Source organism: Lemur catta, chromosome 14, assembly GCF_020740605.2.
Source record: "Lemur catta isolate mLemCat1 chromosome 14, mLemCat1.pri, whole genome shotgun sequence".
NCBI lineage: Eukaryota > Metazoa > Chordata > Mammalia > Primates > Lemuridae > Lemur > Lemur catta.
In genome coordinates this window covers 48,119,470-48,137,017 of record NC_059141.1, presented here as the reverse complement: position 1 = coordinate 48,137,017, position 17,548 = coordinate 48,119,470, and the positions used below count along the sequence as shown (strand labels likewise).

General features: G+C 57.8%; 1 protein-coding gene across 1 annotated transcript in view; it reads right to left on the bottom strand.

Annotated features, from left to right (window-relative positions):
• COL13A1 (collagen type XIII alpha 1 chain) overlaps window positions 1-17,548 on the bottom strand; it is a 146,659-nt gene that overhangs the window by 26,149 nt on the left and 102,962 nt on the right. The window contains exons 20-29 of the mRNA XM_045567914.1: window positions 12,104-12,148; window positions 11,234-11,266; window positions 10,491-10,517; window positions 7,483-7,536; window positions 6,528-6,614; window positions 4,887-4,940; window positions 3,793-3,837; window positions 3,363-3,431; window positions 2,214-2,237; window positions 267-329 (exon numbers count right to left, since the gene is read on the bottom strand). Of these exons, the coding sequence (XP_045423870.1) occupies window positions 267-329; window positions 2,214-2,237; window positions 3,363-3,431; window positions 3,793-3,837; window positions 4,887-4,940; window positions 6,528-6,614; window positions 7,483-7,536; window positions 10,491-10,517; window positions 11,234-11,266; window positions 12,104-12,148 (501 nt within the window). The remainder of the gene's footprint in view (window positions 1-266; window positions 330-2,213; window positions 2,238-3,362; window positions 3,432-3,792; window positions 3,838-4,886; window positions 4,941-6,527; window positions 6,615-7,482; window positions 7,537-10,490; window positions 10,518-11,233; window positions 11,267-12,103; window positions 12,149-17,548) is intronic.

Genomic DNA, 17,548 nt, shown 5'->3' with positions numbered 1-17,548 from the left:
GTGTGTGTGAACCCGGGCCCCACCACATCAGAGAGGCGTGTGAATCACTGGAGCCCAAGAGAGAGGGCACGGGGAGAGTGGCAGAGCCACGGTGGCTGTGATGAGGGCGGGCAGGGCCCACGGTGCCTTGGAGCACTGGGAGGTGTGCGGTGGTTCTGGGAAGAGGGAAGGGTCACAGGACGGGGGGGAGGCCCTGGGGTCGAGTGCTCAGGGACACACACGGTTCCCTTGCAGGGTCTTCACCCCTTTGTCAAGACAAGTTTTACCTTCTGGCCTGGAATCCCTGGAGGTCCGGGTGGGCCGATTTGCCCAGGAAGACCAGGAGGGCCCTAGGCAAGAAAGGAGAGATGCGTGCAAGAACTTTCCCACGGAGCAGGCACGGCCTGTGGCCAGAGGGCTGTACGCGGAGGCTGGCTTGTAGGGATCAGCTGTTTTCAGACATTTCTTTAGTGATACAAACACTTCTTTTGCAAAGGGAATAACATAGGGAACCCCAAAATGCAAGACAGATAAGCACTGAGCATGTCTGGAGGTGGGGCTCTGAGAGGCACGGACCACCTCTTCCTCCTCTTCTCTCGAGGGCACTCCGGGGCCTCCTCGGGCTCCAGGAAGATAAATCTGACTTTCCCTGACAACGACTTAAAATTGTCTCCAGGCATGGCTGGGCAAGGTGGCTCACGCCTGTAATCCTAGTACTCTGGGAGGCCGAGGCGGGAGGATCGCTTGAGGTCAGGAGTTTGAGACCAGCCTGAGCAAGAGCTAGACCCCGTCTCTACTAAAAAATAGAAAGAAATTAGCTGAACAATTAAAAATATATAGAAAAAATTAGCTGGGCATGGTGGCGCATGCTTGTAGTCCCAGCTACTTGGGAGGCTGAGGCAGAAGGATTGCTTGAGCCTAGGAGTTGGAGGTTGCTGTGAGCTAGGCTGATGCCACAGCACTCTAGCCTGGGCAACACAGTTGAGACTTCATCTCAAAAAAAAAAAAAAAGAAAGAAAGAAAAAATATATATAACATCTGAGATTGAAAAAAAAAATGTCTCCAGGCAACAACCCAAATGTGCATCAGCAGGTGGGCGCATGGTGAGCCATACAGTGGAATACTGCTCAGCAGGAAAAAAGGAACCAAATACTGACAAACGCAATGACACGGCTGAATCTCAGACACATTCTGAGCAAAAGCAGCCAACACAGACAACTGCACACTGTGGGATTCATCCAAATGAAGTTCTAGAAAAGACAGATCTGACCTACAGTGACAGGAAGCAGATCAGTGGTGGCCCGGGGCTGGGTGTAGGTGTGGGAGTGGCTCCTAAGGGCAGAAAGGAACTTTCTGGAGTGCCTGGGGCCGTGGATACATGGGTGTATACATTTGTCAAAACTAGTCAAACTCTACACCTCAAGCGGGTGCCTTTGATTGTGTGTAAGTTATACCTCAAGGTTGATTTTAAAAGGAAAAAAACATTTCCAGGAAGGTTTTATTTCCAATAGCTATTTCAAATAATATATTTTACTAGCCCCAGATGAAGCTCATGGATTCCAGAATCTCATCATTGACACCAGTTTCTGGGATTGGGATGTCACACAAGTGGCGTTTGATTCTGAGTTTTGTCACGCCTAAGTGTGTTTTGTGGCACACAGGCACGAAGAAGTATTAGGTGAATGGAAATTCCAGGCATCTGAGAACCGTGTGATCTCGCCTCCCCTGTCCACCTTAGCAGTGGAGCTGGGTGGTGGCCATTTTAACTACCGGTATTTACTGAGCGCCTGTCACCGGCAGGCACAAGTGCAAAACCCGGGCTTGGCATTTGCTGGTTTTCCAAGTGCAGATAGTGAAACTGATCTCCAGGACGGGGGAAGGTGGAGGGTTGCTATTATACTAATTTCCAGGGTAATGGATTTTATTAGCTGAGGGTTGAGAACAAAAAAAAAAGAAACATAAAAACATCCTCCTACTTCCTTGACACAGCTGTAAAGAGACCCTAGCGTTTACACTGTCACCAGAGTGCACAGCTGTGTGGGCGAAGAGCCCCACACAGAGGACAGCCATGACCGAGGGCACGGGCAGCCCACCCACCAGTCTCAACCCGGCCAACCCTAACCCAGAGCCCAGCACCTGCTTTCTGGAAGGGAAGGCTCAAGGACTTGCTTCCAGGCTGCCCTCCCCAGCCCCCAGCCCGGTGCCCGAGGAAGGTGAGGAGGAGGAGGACTTACCATCAAGGCCAGCGTTCGGATCTCCTAAAAAACCAACATCACACCATCAGTGGAAGAGCAAACCAAGAGCCATCTGCAAGACCCTCTCTGCCCAGTCATGCAAGCGTGGGAGCTGGGCCCCTCGCAGGAGCGCAGGGGGAGGTAGACCCTCGCAGGTGGGCTCTGAGGCTCCCAGCCCCACCCCACCCACCCCCACTTCTCCTACAGGTTTGTAATCACGGGACAGAAAACATGCAGCATCTCATAAGCCAGCAGCACTCTGAGGCTGTCCTGCAGTAAGCTCAGATATGCCCTTACAAGGACTCTGTTCCGTTTCACCCAGGGAGGAGGGGGTTCTTTCTAACACCTACTGAGCCCCTCCCTGGTTCTTGCCTCTTCTCTCAAAACCCAGATTCCAAGGTTTCGGTGCATCTCCCTTTAAACAGACACTGTATAGAAAGTGCTGAACCACTCGGAAAATAGATTGGAGGGACGATTGTTAGCTCTAAAAAAGAATTTTACGTCTTGTAGATGGATTCACCTGCATACACAGACTCCTCTGAAGGAGTCGCTCTCCACGTGGGGCGGTTTTGTTCCCCAGGGGACTTTGGTCATGTGTGGAGACACATTTTGGTTGTCACAACTGAGGCTGGGGTGCTACTGGGCTCCAGTGGGTAGCGACGAGGGGTGCTGCTAAACATCCTAGAACACACAGCATCTCTGCCACATGACAGAGACTGTCCGGCCCAGACAGTCAATAGTGCCACGGTGGAGAAACCCTGCTTTAAAGAGTGGGGAGCCTGTGAACTTGAAATGGGATGACATTGGCACGAAAGGGAGACGCAATCCTGGAAGGCAGGTCCTACCATGTGAAAGGGGAGTAGGCACGCGCTGAGAAGTGCAGGCCCAGGCCCTGGGTGGGCCGGCACCCTGCGGCGAGCCAGGACGCCTTCCCTGTGGCTCTCAGGTGCCCAGAGCCAGGATCACAGAGGGCCCGGCCACCTGGATGCCAGGAAGCTGCACAGTGGGAGGCCTAAGGCAGTGACTCTCTCCTGGAAGCTCAATGGCCTGTGGGCCGGGCCGCTACTCAGCAGCGTGGAAGAGCTACTGCATCAGGGCTGTTGTGTCTTGAGGTCCACAAGGACCTCCAGATCGCTGAAGCCCACTCACCTGGAGAGCCTCGTTGATGTTCCCGTTGTAGTCCACCATCTCGCCTTTCCCTGGTTCTCCTTTGGAGCCCTGCAAGGCAAATGAGAGCTCAACCCAGGGCCCGGCCCGGAGGGACCTGAGGGCAGCTGCTGCCTGTTCCCATCGAGTGGGACGGCAGCCAGCACTGGCTGCACCTGCCTGCCCACAAGTGGACCCACAGCAGCTGGAGGGGGCCTGTCAGGGGCCCAAACACTCTCAAAGGACGGAAGCTCAGGGGATGCGGAATAAATACAGAGAAGTCTGGGCCAGACAGACCTGGACAAGATTGAGTCCACTCACTCTGCCACGTCAGATGTCCCACCTGGGCCAGAATGCTCTTCCCCTCCCTCCTCCTCAAGACCCCGAGGTCAAGCTGCTTCATGCGGTGACTTCAGGTGAGAGATGCACGTACCTTGGGGCCAGCTGGTCCCCGTTCTCCAGCTGCTCCGGGCTCCCCCTGTTGCGGGACAAAGTTGGAGTGAAGCTAGAATACAGCTGGCGCAGGGACCCTGACGTCCCCGGACGGGCCGCGCATCAGGCTCATCTTTGCTCAGGCCAACCAGAGGCAGACCTCAGCGGCCATTACAGTGCGACCCCCGAGCCTTCTGGAAACATCTGCTGAACACCTGCCACAGTCCTCTCTCCCTCTGAGTTGTCCGGGCTCCCTCCTGCTTCACACTCAGTGATACTCTTTCTGTCCTGTGTTCGTTGTTAGTGACTCCCCTTGGTCCCTCTGGCCCCCTCTCCCCAGTGCCCTGAGTCAGCCACCTCCGTGGGAGCAGGGCCTCGGCTTCTCTTTGTTTCCCTTCTGCTCGCCTACCGAGGGCTCAGCAGCCGTCTGCCGACTGCCTGCGTGGCTCATAATCGCCACGCAGAGCCCACACGGGTTCTTTTAGGGCCCCCTCTACTTGTGAGGGACCCTAACTGCTGGAGGAAACGTGGGGGGCCTGGTCAGGTCTTAGGAGGACACAGGCACATGGACACCCTACCTCCCAGAGCAGGCGGGCGGAGAGACTTGTCCCTGTTGGAAACAGGACAGAGCCACAGGGAATAAATGAAACGCTGTAAATTGTGAAAAACAAACCATAGTCCCAACTGGCCTGAAATAATATTAACATTGAAGAAAGTTTTTAAAAAATCACCACCTCCAGGTAACGTGGCCTCGGTCCCCGCCCCCCCACAGCAGTTTAGTCATCGTCTACCTGTGAGGGACACGCCAGCCTTCCACAGGGAGTGCTGGAGGGAAGTGAGGCCCCCACCTTTACCGGTGGCTTGGGAGCCTCTGTGTCCCTCCCTGGCCAAGTGTCCCATCCCGGGGCTGGTTTTGCACGGCTGCTGTCCCAGCGGACAGCTCCTTAAAGCCCAGGCCAACCAGGAGCGAGGGGAGCCAGGGGTCATGGCCAGCCAGCCCTGTGCCCCAGGCGCAGCCCTAGGGACGGCCGAGACTGTTTCTTTGAGGGGGGCTTGACCTCGTCCTGCAGCCCTGGGTTGTGGGGGCCTCTGTACCTTGTCTCCTTGCCATCCTGGGGGGCCATCCTGGCCATCAGCACCCGCTTCTCCCTGGGGAGAGGAGAGAGATGGGATGAGAGCGCACAGGGCAGACAGGACAGCCACGTAAGGGGGAAAAGGCAATCTTGCCACTCACGCTCTGGGTGTTGTCTCCGGGCCTGTCTTTCCCTGCTGGCTCCTACTACCTCGCACCATTCTACCTATCTGACTCCTACCCGCCCTGAGCCCAGCCTGGGCCTCACCTCTTCTGGAAGCCCCACCTGTCCCTTCCCATCCTCCCCTACATTCTGTGCCGGTCAGTGGTGTCCACCCTGCCCAGCCAGGCCCTCCTCTGTTCTTGGTTAGCACACACGTGCCCAGCTCTGTCACAGCCCTCAGCTGGACCGTGGGCTGCCGTCAGCCCTGGCTGTGGGGAGGCAGGTCACTTTGGAGTGTGGCACACTTGCGAAGGCACCTCCTTGGGTCCTGCCTGGGAGACAGAGGGAAGTGTGAAGGCCCTGGGCATCCGGGCAGGGCACCCCGGGGGGCCTGGGACGGGAGGTACAGGGAGAGGTGGGAGCAGGCCAACTCCAAATAATTCACTTATTAAATATTTTGCCTGGACCTGGAATGTGGCCATGAGGGTGGGAACACAGTCTTCTGGCTTTCCCTTGATTTGGCCTAAGGATGCAGGACAATAGTGACCACGTTTCCTCAGCACCAAATCAAGACCGAGACATGCTAGCTACGTGCCGTGCGTGGTCAGTGGGTTGCCTCCAGCACTGCGACATTCTGGAGCCCTGGTGGCAGGGCTGCCTTTGGCAGAACTGGTGCTTGTGCCAGGGAAGGCCTGTTGTAGTCCCCGTCGGGACGGGCAGCGGGGGCTGAGCTGGAGACCCTTCCTACCTCTTGCTCTGGCCTGCCTCCGGGCTTCCTGCGGCTCCCTACACTCTACCCCTCTGAACTGTGGGCTCGTTTCTTCTGCTAGATTGTGAACAAGCCGAGGGCAGGTTCCCTGCAGCCCCATTGCCCTGAAGGCCCGGCCCATGGTAGGCCCTTCATAAATGTTGGTGGAATGAATGAGTGTATTGCCTCGAATCATGTACAGTAGTTCATGCTTCCCTTGCGAGCTAAGAAAGAGACCTCCTGCATTTCCCTGTGCTGCTAAAATAAACCAGGCAACACAGGAGACATCTGCTTTGGGGAACCGTATCTTACCATTGCACTTTCCAGCCAGTGAAAGGAAAGCAGGGCAGCCCACTGCAGCTGCCCCACTGCTGCCAGCCTCCCGCCAGGTGTGGCAGTGCCAGGCGGGGCCCAGCTGATCCCTGACCTGCGACCTAGTCAGAGCCAAGGTGGGGGATCTTTCTGGCAGTCCTAAGGCCCTGCAGCTGTCAGCCCCTGACTCAGTTATAGCATAGCCTGGTCCCTGAGTTACATCATAGTCACCTGAATCAATGGGACCATCCCCCTGCCCCAGGGAAGACATCTCCCCTGGAAGGTCAAACAGCTACCTGCTTGGAAGCAGGAGCTGGGCCCAAATGGCCTTTCTAGAATCCACTGGGAAAACCCACACACCTGGAGCAGAAGGTTAGAGAAGGTGAGATGTCCGAGAACAGTCAAACATCTCCCTTGACGCCGATCCCAGGGAAGACTCACCTTTGGTCCTGGGGGCCCAGGGAGCCCTGGGGGGCCGGGCTCCCCTCTGCCGCCTCCGATGGAGTTGCCAGCATCGCCTTTCTCTCCCTGGGGGTGGAGGGTAGAGTCACTGTCACTGGCTTGGCCTAGCTTTAGGAGGCCGTGCGTCCCTGGCCTTCTGCGTCTCTCCTCACAGCCCAGAGTGGGGCAGGAGGCTGCCCCCAGACCAGGCTCCGTGCAGAGGGACAATAAGGGGTCTGTGGGCTCCAGGATGTCTGGGACTAGAGGTCTTTCGAACCCTGGCCTGGTCTGATGTGACCGTGGGATGTGAGGAGAGAAGGGAGCCGTTCACTGGATGGAGCGGGACAGGTTTAGAGGTGAAACAAGGGACCCAGCAACAGCTGGGGCTGCAGCAGTGCTTCTCAAACTGTGTTCCGTGGAGCAGTCCTCAGTGGGTTGGGAATATTCGAAACGTGAAAAATAAAAGTCTGGTGGCCGAACTATGCTAAGAAACACAGAGTTAAAGGAAGCGTGGCAGGCCCTTCACTGCAGTGTGCCCAGGGCCCTAGCAGGCTGAAGTGCAGTGGGATGTTCCAAGTGGCCTGTCTTAGGTAGCTCTCCCCACACTTATTTGACTTCGCCTTTTAAAAAATTCTTGAATGAGGTATCTTCTTACAGAGCTCATGGACCGTGGGGTGCATTTTCAGAGCTGGTGTAAAGAAATTGGACCAGGTCACAGCTACTGAGTTCTTTGAATTCAGCATTTTCTTGCCAGTCAGGCCCTGCCTTGTGGCACCTCTCCGCCATCCCCCCAGACAGACCCTGGCTGTGTCCCAGCTGCTTCCCCCACTCTGGGAGAGGGGCATGTCTAGCTCTGGGGCCCATGTGCATGTGCGGGGCTGGAAGGGGATGTGGGTGAGGAAGGACTCCGAGGCCTTTCCAGAGAACCTGCCCTTCAGAGCCCAGCGATACCTACCTTCTGCCCCAGGAGGCCAGGCAGCCCCGGGGAGCCCGCAGCCCCCTTTTCACCCTGCGGGGGAGACGCAGACGCTGGGGTTAGGAACTGTTCCTCCAGGATGTCTGTGAAGGCGCCAGGGCCTTGCCTTCCCTCTCTGCCCCCTCCCTCCCCTCCTTGGGTGGGTCTCTGAAGGGCTCCACTTCCTTCCGGACCCCCATCCCGGCTGGCTCTCTCCCTGGGCCACTTAGCACTGGTGACAGCCCGGGCCCTCCTCACTCACAAGGGGGAGAGGTGATGCTGGCCACAGATCATAACAAAGCCAGGAGCACCTGGGCCCTCCTGGGGGTCCCCAGGGAGAAGGGAGCAGTTCCAACCCAGGAGCTGGGCAAGGGCCTCCTTTTAACCCCTGAGCTCTTCATGTTCTTGTCGTCCAGCAGCTAGAGGCCGGCAGTCTTTTCTGCCACCTCCTCCCTGCCTCTAGGGAGGACAAAGACCAGCTAACTAGAACTTCTCCTTTGTGGGAAGGTTTTGAAAAATTTGCCTCCTGTCATGGGTTGAAGCTTGTCCCCTCCAAATCCATATGCTGGAGTCCTAACGCCCAGTATCTCAGAACGTGACCTTATTTGGAAACAGGGTCAGGACCGATGTAATTATTTAAGATGAGGTCACCCTAGAGCAGGTTGGGCCCTAATCCAGCGTGCTGGTGTCCTCATGGAAAAGGGGCAATCTGCACACAGACATGCACGCAGGGAGACACCCTGTGGACGGACACAGAGGTCGGGGTGATGCTCCTACAAGCCAAGCAAGACCAGAGACGGCCAGCAGCCGCCAGAAGCTGGGGAGAGGCCTGGAGCAGATTCTCCCTTGCAGCTCTCAGAAGGAACCAGCCCTGCCGACGCCTTGCTTTTGCATTTGCAGCTTCCAGAACTGGGACACAATAGATTTCCATCGTGCAAGCCACCCACTCTAGCAAATCTACACACCTCCCTCACCAGCTCCTTCCACTACTGAAGAATTCTCTTTTTCTCCCCACGACACGGATCAAAGAGTCCCTTAGAGATGCTTGCACCCCATTCTCATCTCACGATGAAGCACGGGGGGCCCCAAGAGGCGGCATGACTTATGGGCGATCCCTCACTGAATCGGTGGCAGAGCCAGGTCCGGCCCCCCAGGCTCCTGATGTCCTGTCTCTGTGACACAAAGGCTTCACTTTGCAAAGTGATTGCCTTAGCTTGGGTGGGCATAACAAAATATCATAGTCTGGGTGGCTGAAATATTTATTTTTGTATAGTTCCGGAGGTTGGAGGTCTCAGATCAGGGTGCTGGGATGACCAGGTTCTGGTGAGAGCCGTCTCCTTGGGCGGCAGATGACCTTTCACTGTGTCCTCATGTGGCACAGAGATCTCTCTTCCTCTAGGGCTACCAAGCCATTTTTTTTTTTAACACATGTTTGGTGGATGAGCACTCATATTTTAGAAGGCAGGCACTCACCTTAAAAACAAAAAGTTTCATCCAATTGCCCCACCTAATTATAAGACTTTTTATTATAAGATTTTCCAACAGCCACCAATCCTGTAGGGGGATTAGGACTCCACCTTCGTGACCTCATTTAACCTTAACTACCTCCCCCAAAGCCCTGCTTCTACACACAGTCACATTGGGGGTTAGAGCTTCAACATATGAATCGGGGGGACACGTTCAGTCCACAGAGTGTCCAATGTCAGGTGAGTACACCCGGAGCACCCCTCCAGCGGGGGGTTGGTATCGGGTCAGCACGGGAAGCTCCACGCTCCGTGGGCCTGGGGAGAACTGGGGGCTCTGGGGTCATATCTGGCGTCAGACGTCTCAATGAACTTTCTAGCCAGAGCCACAAATGATGCCACACCAGGTCTTTGGGTGTCATCTTGCCACTTGCTCTTGGGTGGAAGCTGATGGCAACAAGAGGAGTTGTAGGGGGGTGGGGTGGGGGCCAGGCCGGGGCCCTGGCGACGGGCAGGAAGCAAGTCCTGAGGCCCCAGCTGTCCTGCCTCGCCTGGGCTGCTCCTGGGGACCTGTGCGTCCTCCCCAAACAGGCCGGGTCTAGAGGGGGAGGATGCAGGTCCCGTCGTATAGAGATCCTTGGGGGCGGGGCGGGAGGAGGCAGCTTCCCCGCTCTGCTGGGCTCTCTGCTGGGTGCCAGTGGCTTCCCAAGAGAGTGGGTGACCTCTCGCGTGTGGCTTTCGGAAGCCTTGCCAGGCCATCCCGCTGTTGCCCTCGTCCCGGGACACATGCACCCCCAGCACACCGCAGGCAACACACCAGCCACGGGGAGGGGGCAGGAAGTAGGGTGCCGGTGAGGCCAGGATGAGGGGGCACACATTCAAATACACGATATCCTACCCTCTGCCCCCTCTTTCCCGGCAAACCTGGGGGCCCTGGCTTCCCTGCTGCTCCTGAGTCTCCCTTTGAGGTAAGAAGAGAAAGTCATTGATAAGAAGATGGAGTGGGGGTAAGGGGTGGGATGGGCAGTGATTATAGACCAGCATTTCCAGAACACTTGTCCCATAAGCTTCTCCTCTTTAAAAAAGGGTGTGTTCTGGTCAAAAACATTTTGAAAATGTCACACCAGATATTTCTTTTCCATATCTCCTCTATGCACATTTAGCATGTTAAAGGCTCTGAGAAGGTCTGCAGCAAAGAAACCTGTATAATATTTTTAACCCAGCATTTCTCAAACTTATTTGACCATGGAAACTTTTTTCTTGTCACATCTCTTATTGTCCTAGACAAGAGAGAGACAGAGCCCTGCAGGTGCAGGGGACAATAGTCACTGCCTGCTGCAGCTGGCATGCATGCAGGCCAGGATTTGGGGAAGGGGGAGACATTGGCAGTGTGCTCCTGACAAGCGGGCCCTTCTTTGCTCAGCCAGGTCCCCAGCCCCGGGCCGGCCTCAGGGGGACCAAGAGCAAACCAGCAGCAGCCCCCTCCCACCTCTGCCCCACAACCAATGCTCCGTGCAGCCCAGAACATTCTCTCTGCATCAGTACCTTGGCTCCTGGGGTCCCCGGCTCACCCTGTGTGGAAAAAGGAAGACTTAGGTAAAGAAATGAGCAAGAGAGAAGGGGTAGGAAAGAATGAGCAAAGGCACTGGGGGGTGGGTGGGGTCAGTGAAACATCTGGTAGCCCCGGCTTTTCTCTGCCCAGGTGTCAGGTCCCTGGCCAAAGGAGGCCTCTGGGCTGCTGACCCTTACAGGGTCCTGCTAGTCCCTAGGTGAGGGGAGTGGCAGGTGTGAGTGTAAGTAAGGCACCCCAGGAGGAAGGAGAGGGAGGAACGGGCATTTGGTTTGGACATGGTGCCCCCTGTAAGTGGACATGCCGTGAATATCGACATTGAGCACCTCTTTTTCCAAGCTGTCCCCTCCATCTGCCTGCCAACCAAATGGGTGGGCAGGGCGGGGGTTCAGGAGAAGGGCTTTGGAAGCTTACAGCTGCCGAACTCCAGAGCGCAGAGGAGGGGTCTGGGTTTTGTTGGTGCAGTGGCTGGCTGCTGAGACCTTTAGCTGAGGCTGCGCAACCTTTGCTACTTACTTGCAAGGCTGAGTGAAACATCTGTCGCTCAAGGTTGCGCATCTGGCATAAATGTTACTTTAAGAAAAATGCTTCCAAATCTTGTCTGCCTCCTCACTGGTCCAGCGGCCACCCCACTGAGTCACAAATTCCCAGCTCTGTCCCCCTCACACCATCTCTCCCATCCTGCCCCAGATGTGTTGAGTGACAAAGTTCGACTGACCTTCATCCCGGCCACGGCGATTCCAGGAGCCCCCTGGCAGAGAGGAAAAAAGGCCTGAAGACTTTGTGCAGTCGGAGGGCAGCAAGGAGGAGGCGGCCAGCCTCCCACGGCTGCGACATGGAAGGCTGCTCACTTCTGCCTGCTGCCCAAGCCCCCGGAAGTGGGGGCCTAAGCTGGGCACATGGCAGGAGCCCTGAGGAACAGGCTCTGCGCAGCCGGCCTGCTGGGGTCCGGCCTCCCACCGGGTGCTCAGCTCCCAGGCACTACCGGGAGGGAGGCATGGCGGGGACTGCTGGCTGCTAGATGGGGCCAGAGGTGGATGTCCCTGGGTGGGGGTGGGGACTTCACTGGAACATGAGGGAAGGGGGGAAGCTGGGAGGGGAAAAGGAGGAGAGTGGGGCCATGGGGAGGGGGGAACAGTAGATGACAACACTAAGGGGCTGATTCCTCTCACAGTGGCTCTCTGGACCTCTGCCCTCACAGACTGGGGAGTGGCTGGGACTGAACCCCATTTTCATATCAGCCCAAGCCCAGCTACTTTGAGGTGAATATGCTGTCCAAAGTGCCACTTAGTAAATCCCAAGTGGAGGTGATTTTGGGGGGTCCCTACTCCCCACTTGGGTCTTAGGACTGCAGCTAGAGTTGGGATTACCTGAGAAGGCTTTTTATGACCCAGAGATGCCCAGGCCAGCCACACCAGGGGGACACTGATGAGAGGCCACCCGTGGGCCACACACGAGCAACCTCGAGTGGAAGGACAGGCTAGTGTGGCGGGGGGACAGCCAGGGCAGGAAGGAGGCCGAGGCACTGGGACTCCAGGGGTTCCCCGAGCTTGGGGGAGAGGAACGGGCGCTGGGGGAGGGCAGGTACCTTGGCGCCATGCTTGCCCGGCATCCCTGGCATGCCCCGTTCTCCCTGCGGGAAGAAACAAGAGAGACAGTGAGAGGAGGACCAGCCTCAGGCCTGCCGATGTCAGCGAGAGAACGCCTTGTCTGCAAGCCGGGGACAACTGTCCCGCTCACAACGAGCTCTGAGGACCCTGCCTGGCCGGCAGCCACTTGGCCCCTGCCCTCAGCTATAAGAACTTGCAGGAGGGCCCAAGTCACAGACACCAGAGCAGAAGAGGCCCCCAGAGAGAGAGGCCCACCATGTGGCATTTGAGTCCAGCGAGGCGAGGTGACTTGCTCACGATCTCCTGCCCTTTGGTGGCCAGGCTGGGCCTGGAACTAGGACGGTGGGGCAGGGCCGTGGCAGCAGGTGCTCACCCGGCCGCTCACCTACTGTGTGCCTTCCTGCCCCCCCCGCCTGCTGCTTCTTCCCCGTTTGTCCCAGCACCTTTGCTGGGAAGGTACCTACTGGCTGGCTAGGCAGGGGCTCCCTTCTGTCCTCATCTGGGGCTCCTTCTCCTCCCTAGTCCCCTGGGTCTGACTCTTCCAGGGGAAGCAGGCCTTGGCCTCTGTGCCTGCCTGTGTCGCTGCACCCTGCTCCTGGCCCCGCCCCCGCAGAGGCACCAGCCGGGCTGTTGCTTCCCTGGGTCGGCATGGAGTCTGCTCCACCATCTCAGCACTGCCCCACCTTTATCTTCAACTCTTTATTCTCCAGGAAAATGCCAGATCTGTGTGTGTGTGGGGGGGTGAGATCAGGAAGGACACGCCACAAGAGGTGGGGTTGGGGATGACAGTCAGTGACAAATGGGGGGCCGAGAGTAAGTGAGTCAAGACTACAGCCTGCCATACGGGGGGAGCAAGGAGGGTGGCTCTGGCCTCACGGGTTGAACCATGCACAGTCCCAGCATGAAGCCCCAGCTGGGGCCCAGCAACAGGTGACAGCGGCCAGCCTGCTGCAGCTTCCTGCATCTGAAAGCCAGCGCCAGGGATGGGCAAGGCGGAGCCTCACAGGCCCTGCTCCTGCCCTGGCTGCCCTGCTGGGGCAGGAGGGTTGTGGCCGGCAGGCCAGGCTGCCACTCGCACAGGCTGAAAGGCAGAGGGGTACCTGGTCCCACCTGGCCTCCCCCTCCCTGCTGCCCACTCTCTCCCGTCCCTGCCATCTCACAGAAGTCCTAGCCCACCCTTCTCACCGAGGCTAGAGCTGCTCCCACCCTCTCTGTCCGTGGTGGGTCCTTCACACTGGCATCCAGGTGAGCTTCCCCATACACAGGCTGGATAAGGAGACGCCCCTCCTTCAAAACACCCGCAGCCTGGCACTGACTGCAGGAGCAGGGGCAGGCTCCTCCCGAGCGTGGCCTTCTGACCCCGCTTCCTTCCCGGCCTCATCGCCTTGACTCCTGCAGTCCATCGGCTAGTGTCTGTGTCCCCGGAAACACCACCCATTCATGATTCTGTGGCTTTCGGGTACTAATACTTCCTCAACTCAAAACCCCATGTATTGCTTGGGGCCTGGGTCAATAAAGCGCCCAGTGCTTCTCTGAGCACCCTGGGCTGTGCTGTCCTCACACACAGACCCCTACGCCCCTGTGGGCCACAGACCTCGGGGCCACAGCACACAGGGCTTCACCCTGCTTGCTGCCTGCAGAGCTGTCTGATGGACGCAGGGCCCTTTTGTCTCCTCTATGAATTCCTGCTGTCCCCCAGAACCCAGAGCTGCTTCCTCAGTGCAGCAGGAACCACTGTGTGTTTGTACTCTGCATGCACAAGTTCCTGTCTGTCTGTCACGGCTGCACCTGCATCCTCGTTGGGCCAAGTTTCTGAATTTTGCAAAAAGCCCAGCACCTTTAGCTCCAAACACCAGCGCCCTCCCTCAGCTTGACCCCACCAGTGACCCCACCTGAGCCATCAGCAGGTGGCAGAGTTAGACTCAGGAAGCGAGCACAGCAGACAAGCCGTTGCCCCAGGTGTGCCCTACCATTAGGTTTCCCCTTGTGGGAACGATCAGAGACAGGTGCAGCCATTCACTGCACCTGCCCCGTGCCTGCACTGCACGTAGGAGCTTTCCATCCTTCCTCTATACCCTGGTGCCAAAGCCCGGTACTGGTCCCTGGTGCATCACCACCTGAGCTCCGCCTGCCTCCCCCTTCTCCCCACCACCGGTCTGTGGAAACATTCTCTTCCACGAAACTAAGGAACTGGGCCCCACAGTGAAGCTTCATCTGTATTTACAGCCACTCCCCACCACTCGCATCATTGCCTGAGCTCTGCCTCCCCCACCCTGAACCCTGCTTCCCTGCCCAGCCCCCCACCTTCCGTGGAAAAATTGTCTTGCATGAAACTGGTCCCTGGTGCCAAAAATGCTGGGGACCGCTGCCCTATACAATCTCCAAGAATCCCCTCCAGTGTGGAAGTGGATGTTATTCCTGTGTCACAAGTAAGCAAACTGTGGCTCCGAGAGCCAGGTATGATTGCCAAGGGCAACCTAGGGTTTTGAACCTGAGTTCTTTGTCTGCCAAAGCCCAGGTGCTCATTTCTCCTGGACAACCCCAACATCGGGTGGACTGAGGTTCTATCCGCCCCCTGCAGGGTGAAAGCAGGGTGATACCCTCTGCAGGCTGAAAGCAGGGTGAGCCCTTTCTGCTGGGCCTCAGGCCGGGGGCCCACAGGGTGAAGGGGCCGGTGTAGGAGGCAGCTCAGTCCAGGGAGCCCAGAAAAGTGCAGGAGGGGCCCTGCTTGTGCGCACAGGTCTGCCCTGCGGCCAGCAGAGGGCGCGACAGGACCTCGTGTGAATTCTGGCCACTCGGGCCACAGCGGCCTCAAAGCCCCCTCTCAGCAGCGCCAGCTGAGGGCGCTGTCACTCTTTCCTTTGGGGGACCGGGGTCCTCCACTAACATTCCAACCGGCCCAACCAGGCTGACTCAGCCCAGAGGCCCCAGCGTGGGGGGTGCAGGTGGGAGGTCAGTTTGGGGAGTCCCTGACCATCCCTCTCTTCCTCTTCCTCTGTCTTTTCTTCACCTTTCTCCCAGTGCCCTTGCCCTCTTCCCACCTCCATTTTGGGAAGCTGGGCTGGAAGTGTGTGTGACCACGGAAACGCCACTTCCCCTTTGAGTCCGGGGTCCTCGTTGCAAAGTGAGGTTAGACCAGATCCCTCCCACCCACTCCTGCTCCTTGGCCTTCCACCCACCCAGCCCTGTCCTTGCTCTCTGCACGGCCCTCAGGAGGGACAGGGGCCAGAGCCAGACACTTGGGTCTGTTGGCAGTTCCAGGAAAAGGCTGGGGATGGGGGAGGGAGTCTAAGCTTTGGATAAAAATGCAGCTCTAGGCAGGTCTCGGCTCTCCCCTCCTCCTGCCCGCAGAGGGACGGGTGGGATGCTCCACAGGGTAGGAGGTGGGTTCTGCTTCAAGCTCATCTCTGGGCTTCTGTCTCCAATCTCAGAAGAAACTGTGCAGAGCAAAATCCCCGAGCGTGAGGGTTCCCCGGCTGAATGGGGCTGTCTTTGGCCCCTGTTGATTTGAGTATGTAAAGACACAGTCATGCACTTGGGGGAGATCATCGGAGCACGGAGCTTCCTAGGGAGGCAGCCCTCCTCCTAGCGTGGCTGACCTTCGACCCTTCCCTCTCCTCTGGGTCAAGGCTCTTAATTCTGCAAATGACCCAGGCCCCAGGCTCCCTTGACCCCCAACTGAGGGCCCCCTCCCTTCTGCCCCTTTGCGGGCAGGAAGCAGCGGTGCCGGCTGACCTCCCCATTGCTCTCTCTGCTCTCATTAGGCTCAGTCCTCACACTTGTCCCTGTGGGCTCACCCCACCCCACCTCTGAACTGGGGAGCAGGGCTTCCCCCAGGCCAGCCACCTCTGACTCCTGGCTGGAGAGTGAGGCCAGAGTCACCGTCAAGGCTCCAGCGTTGCTGCGGCCGGAGCCCACCTGCAGCAGATGGGAGGTGGGGGCTGCTGGTGGCTATTGCCAAAAGGGGACAGTGACCCACCTCTGTTCAGAGGGCTGTTCCCGGGGTACATCCGGTGAGAGCCTATCTAGATTCCCCTTCTTTTTTACTTCCGCTCTTAAGTTTTCCTGTCTGAAAAGTTTCAGTTAGGAGTTGTGCTCAATTTAGATCTGCTCACTCCTGACTGTCTTTGTCTTCCGGGGACTTGGCTGTCTGGGTCTGTCCAACACACAGGCCTGGCTTTATGTCCCCTACCTCCGCCTTCCCTTGTCCTCCCAGCGGGGACTCTCAGCCACCCTACTGGGGCCATCCTGGGGATGTGCGGGCTCGGAACATTACAAAGTGTCTCGGCCCATGTGTATGGAGCATGATGGCAGAACTGCAGCTCCCAGGCCAGCCCCCGGTCACCCCTCTGGGAGGCTGGCTTTTTAGCCTCAGTGCCAAGCACTGATGCACAGAGGGGTGACGGAGACACGCAGATGGGCACAGAGGGGTTTGCCCTGACTGCCCTTGAAGGCCAGCCTCGGCCTGACCTTGAGGCTGCCACTTAAGACTCCGCTGCCTGCTGTGCACCTGAGCACGTGACAGCATCAGTAGGTCCTCTATTCTGGTCCCAGCTTCCAGGTGGGAGGACCCGTCCTTCACAGAGATGACAGAGTGGGAGTGAGCTCTTGGGAGTGCAAACTGGCCGTGCTCTGGTCCCGTGGGAGTGGCCTCTTAATTGCTGATTTACTGTTTGTGGAGCAAGCTGGGCAGGGACTTGGCAAGAAGACAAGTCTGGAAGGAGGTGGGGGACTTTAAGGTCAGCACCCAGCCCAACAACGTTCGGGTCATGAATGGCCCTCCCCGAGGTGAGGCCTGGGCTCCGGCTGCAGCCAGGTCTGGGAGGGAAGGCCCAGGGCCCAGTGCAGCCGGGCACACAGGCTCTTTGTTCTCTGCAGGGGAGGAGGAAGGCCTGTCTGGGAGTGTGGGCCGTGGAGGGCTGGGGGGAGGCGGGTGGTGGTAGCAGGCGGCTTGGGGCTCAGGCCTGGACCAGGGCCCTTTCCTGGGGTGCAAGAGCCGGGTGAGGAGGGCTGATGCCCTTCTGCCCCAAAGCGTTCCCAGGCCTTCTTTCCGGGAAGAAGGCCGCTCAGTTCCCGCTTCCCTGGCCCAGCCAGCCTCCACACCGCAGAGGACCGGAACCACGGAAATCCCAGGTCCTCCGGTAATTAGGGCCGGCAGGAAGTGATCCAGGGAATTACCGGGGTCGGGTGCCCCATTGAAGGCCAGGGCTTTGGAAGGGCGGCTGGCTTGTAATCTCAATTTGAGATCGGTTGATTTTGTAGTTAGTTCCAAAAAGAAAAGTCAGCTCTAATTAGTCTTTGGACTTAGGATTGCAGGAAAAACAGGCCCCAGAGAGCACAGGGAGGGAGGTGGGGGGCCTTTAGCCCCCATGAGGCCTCAGATCTGGGGCCCAGGTCTTAGTTTTCGGATCTGCTTTAATTTA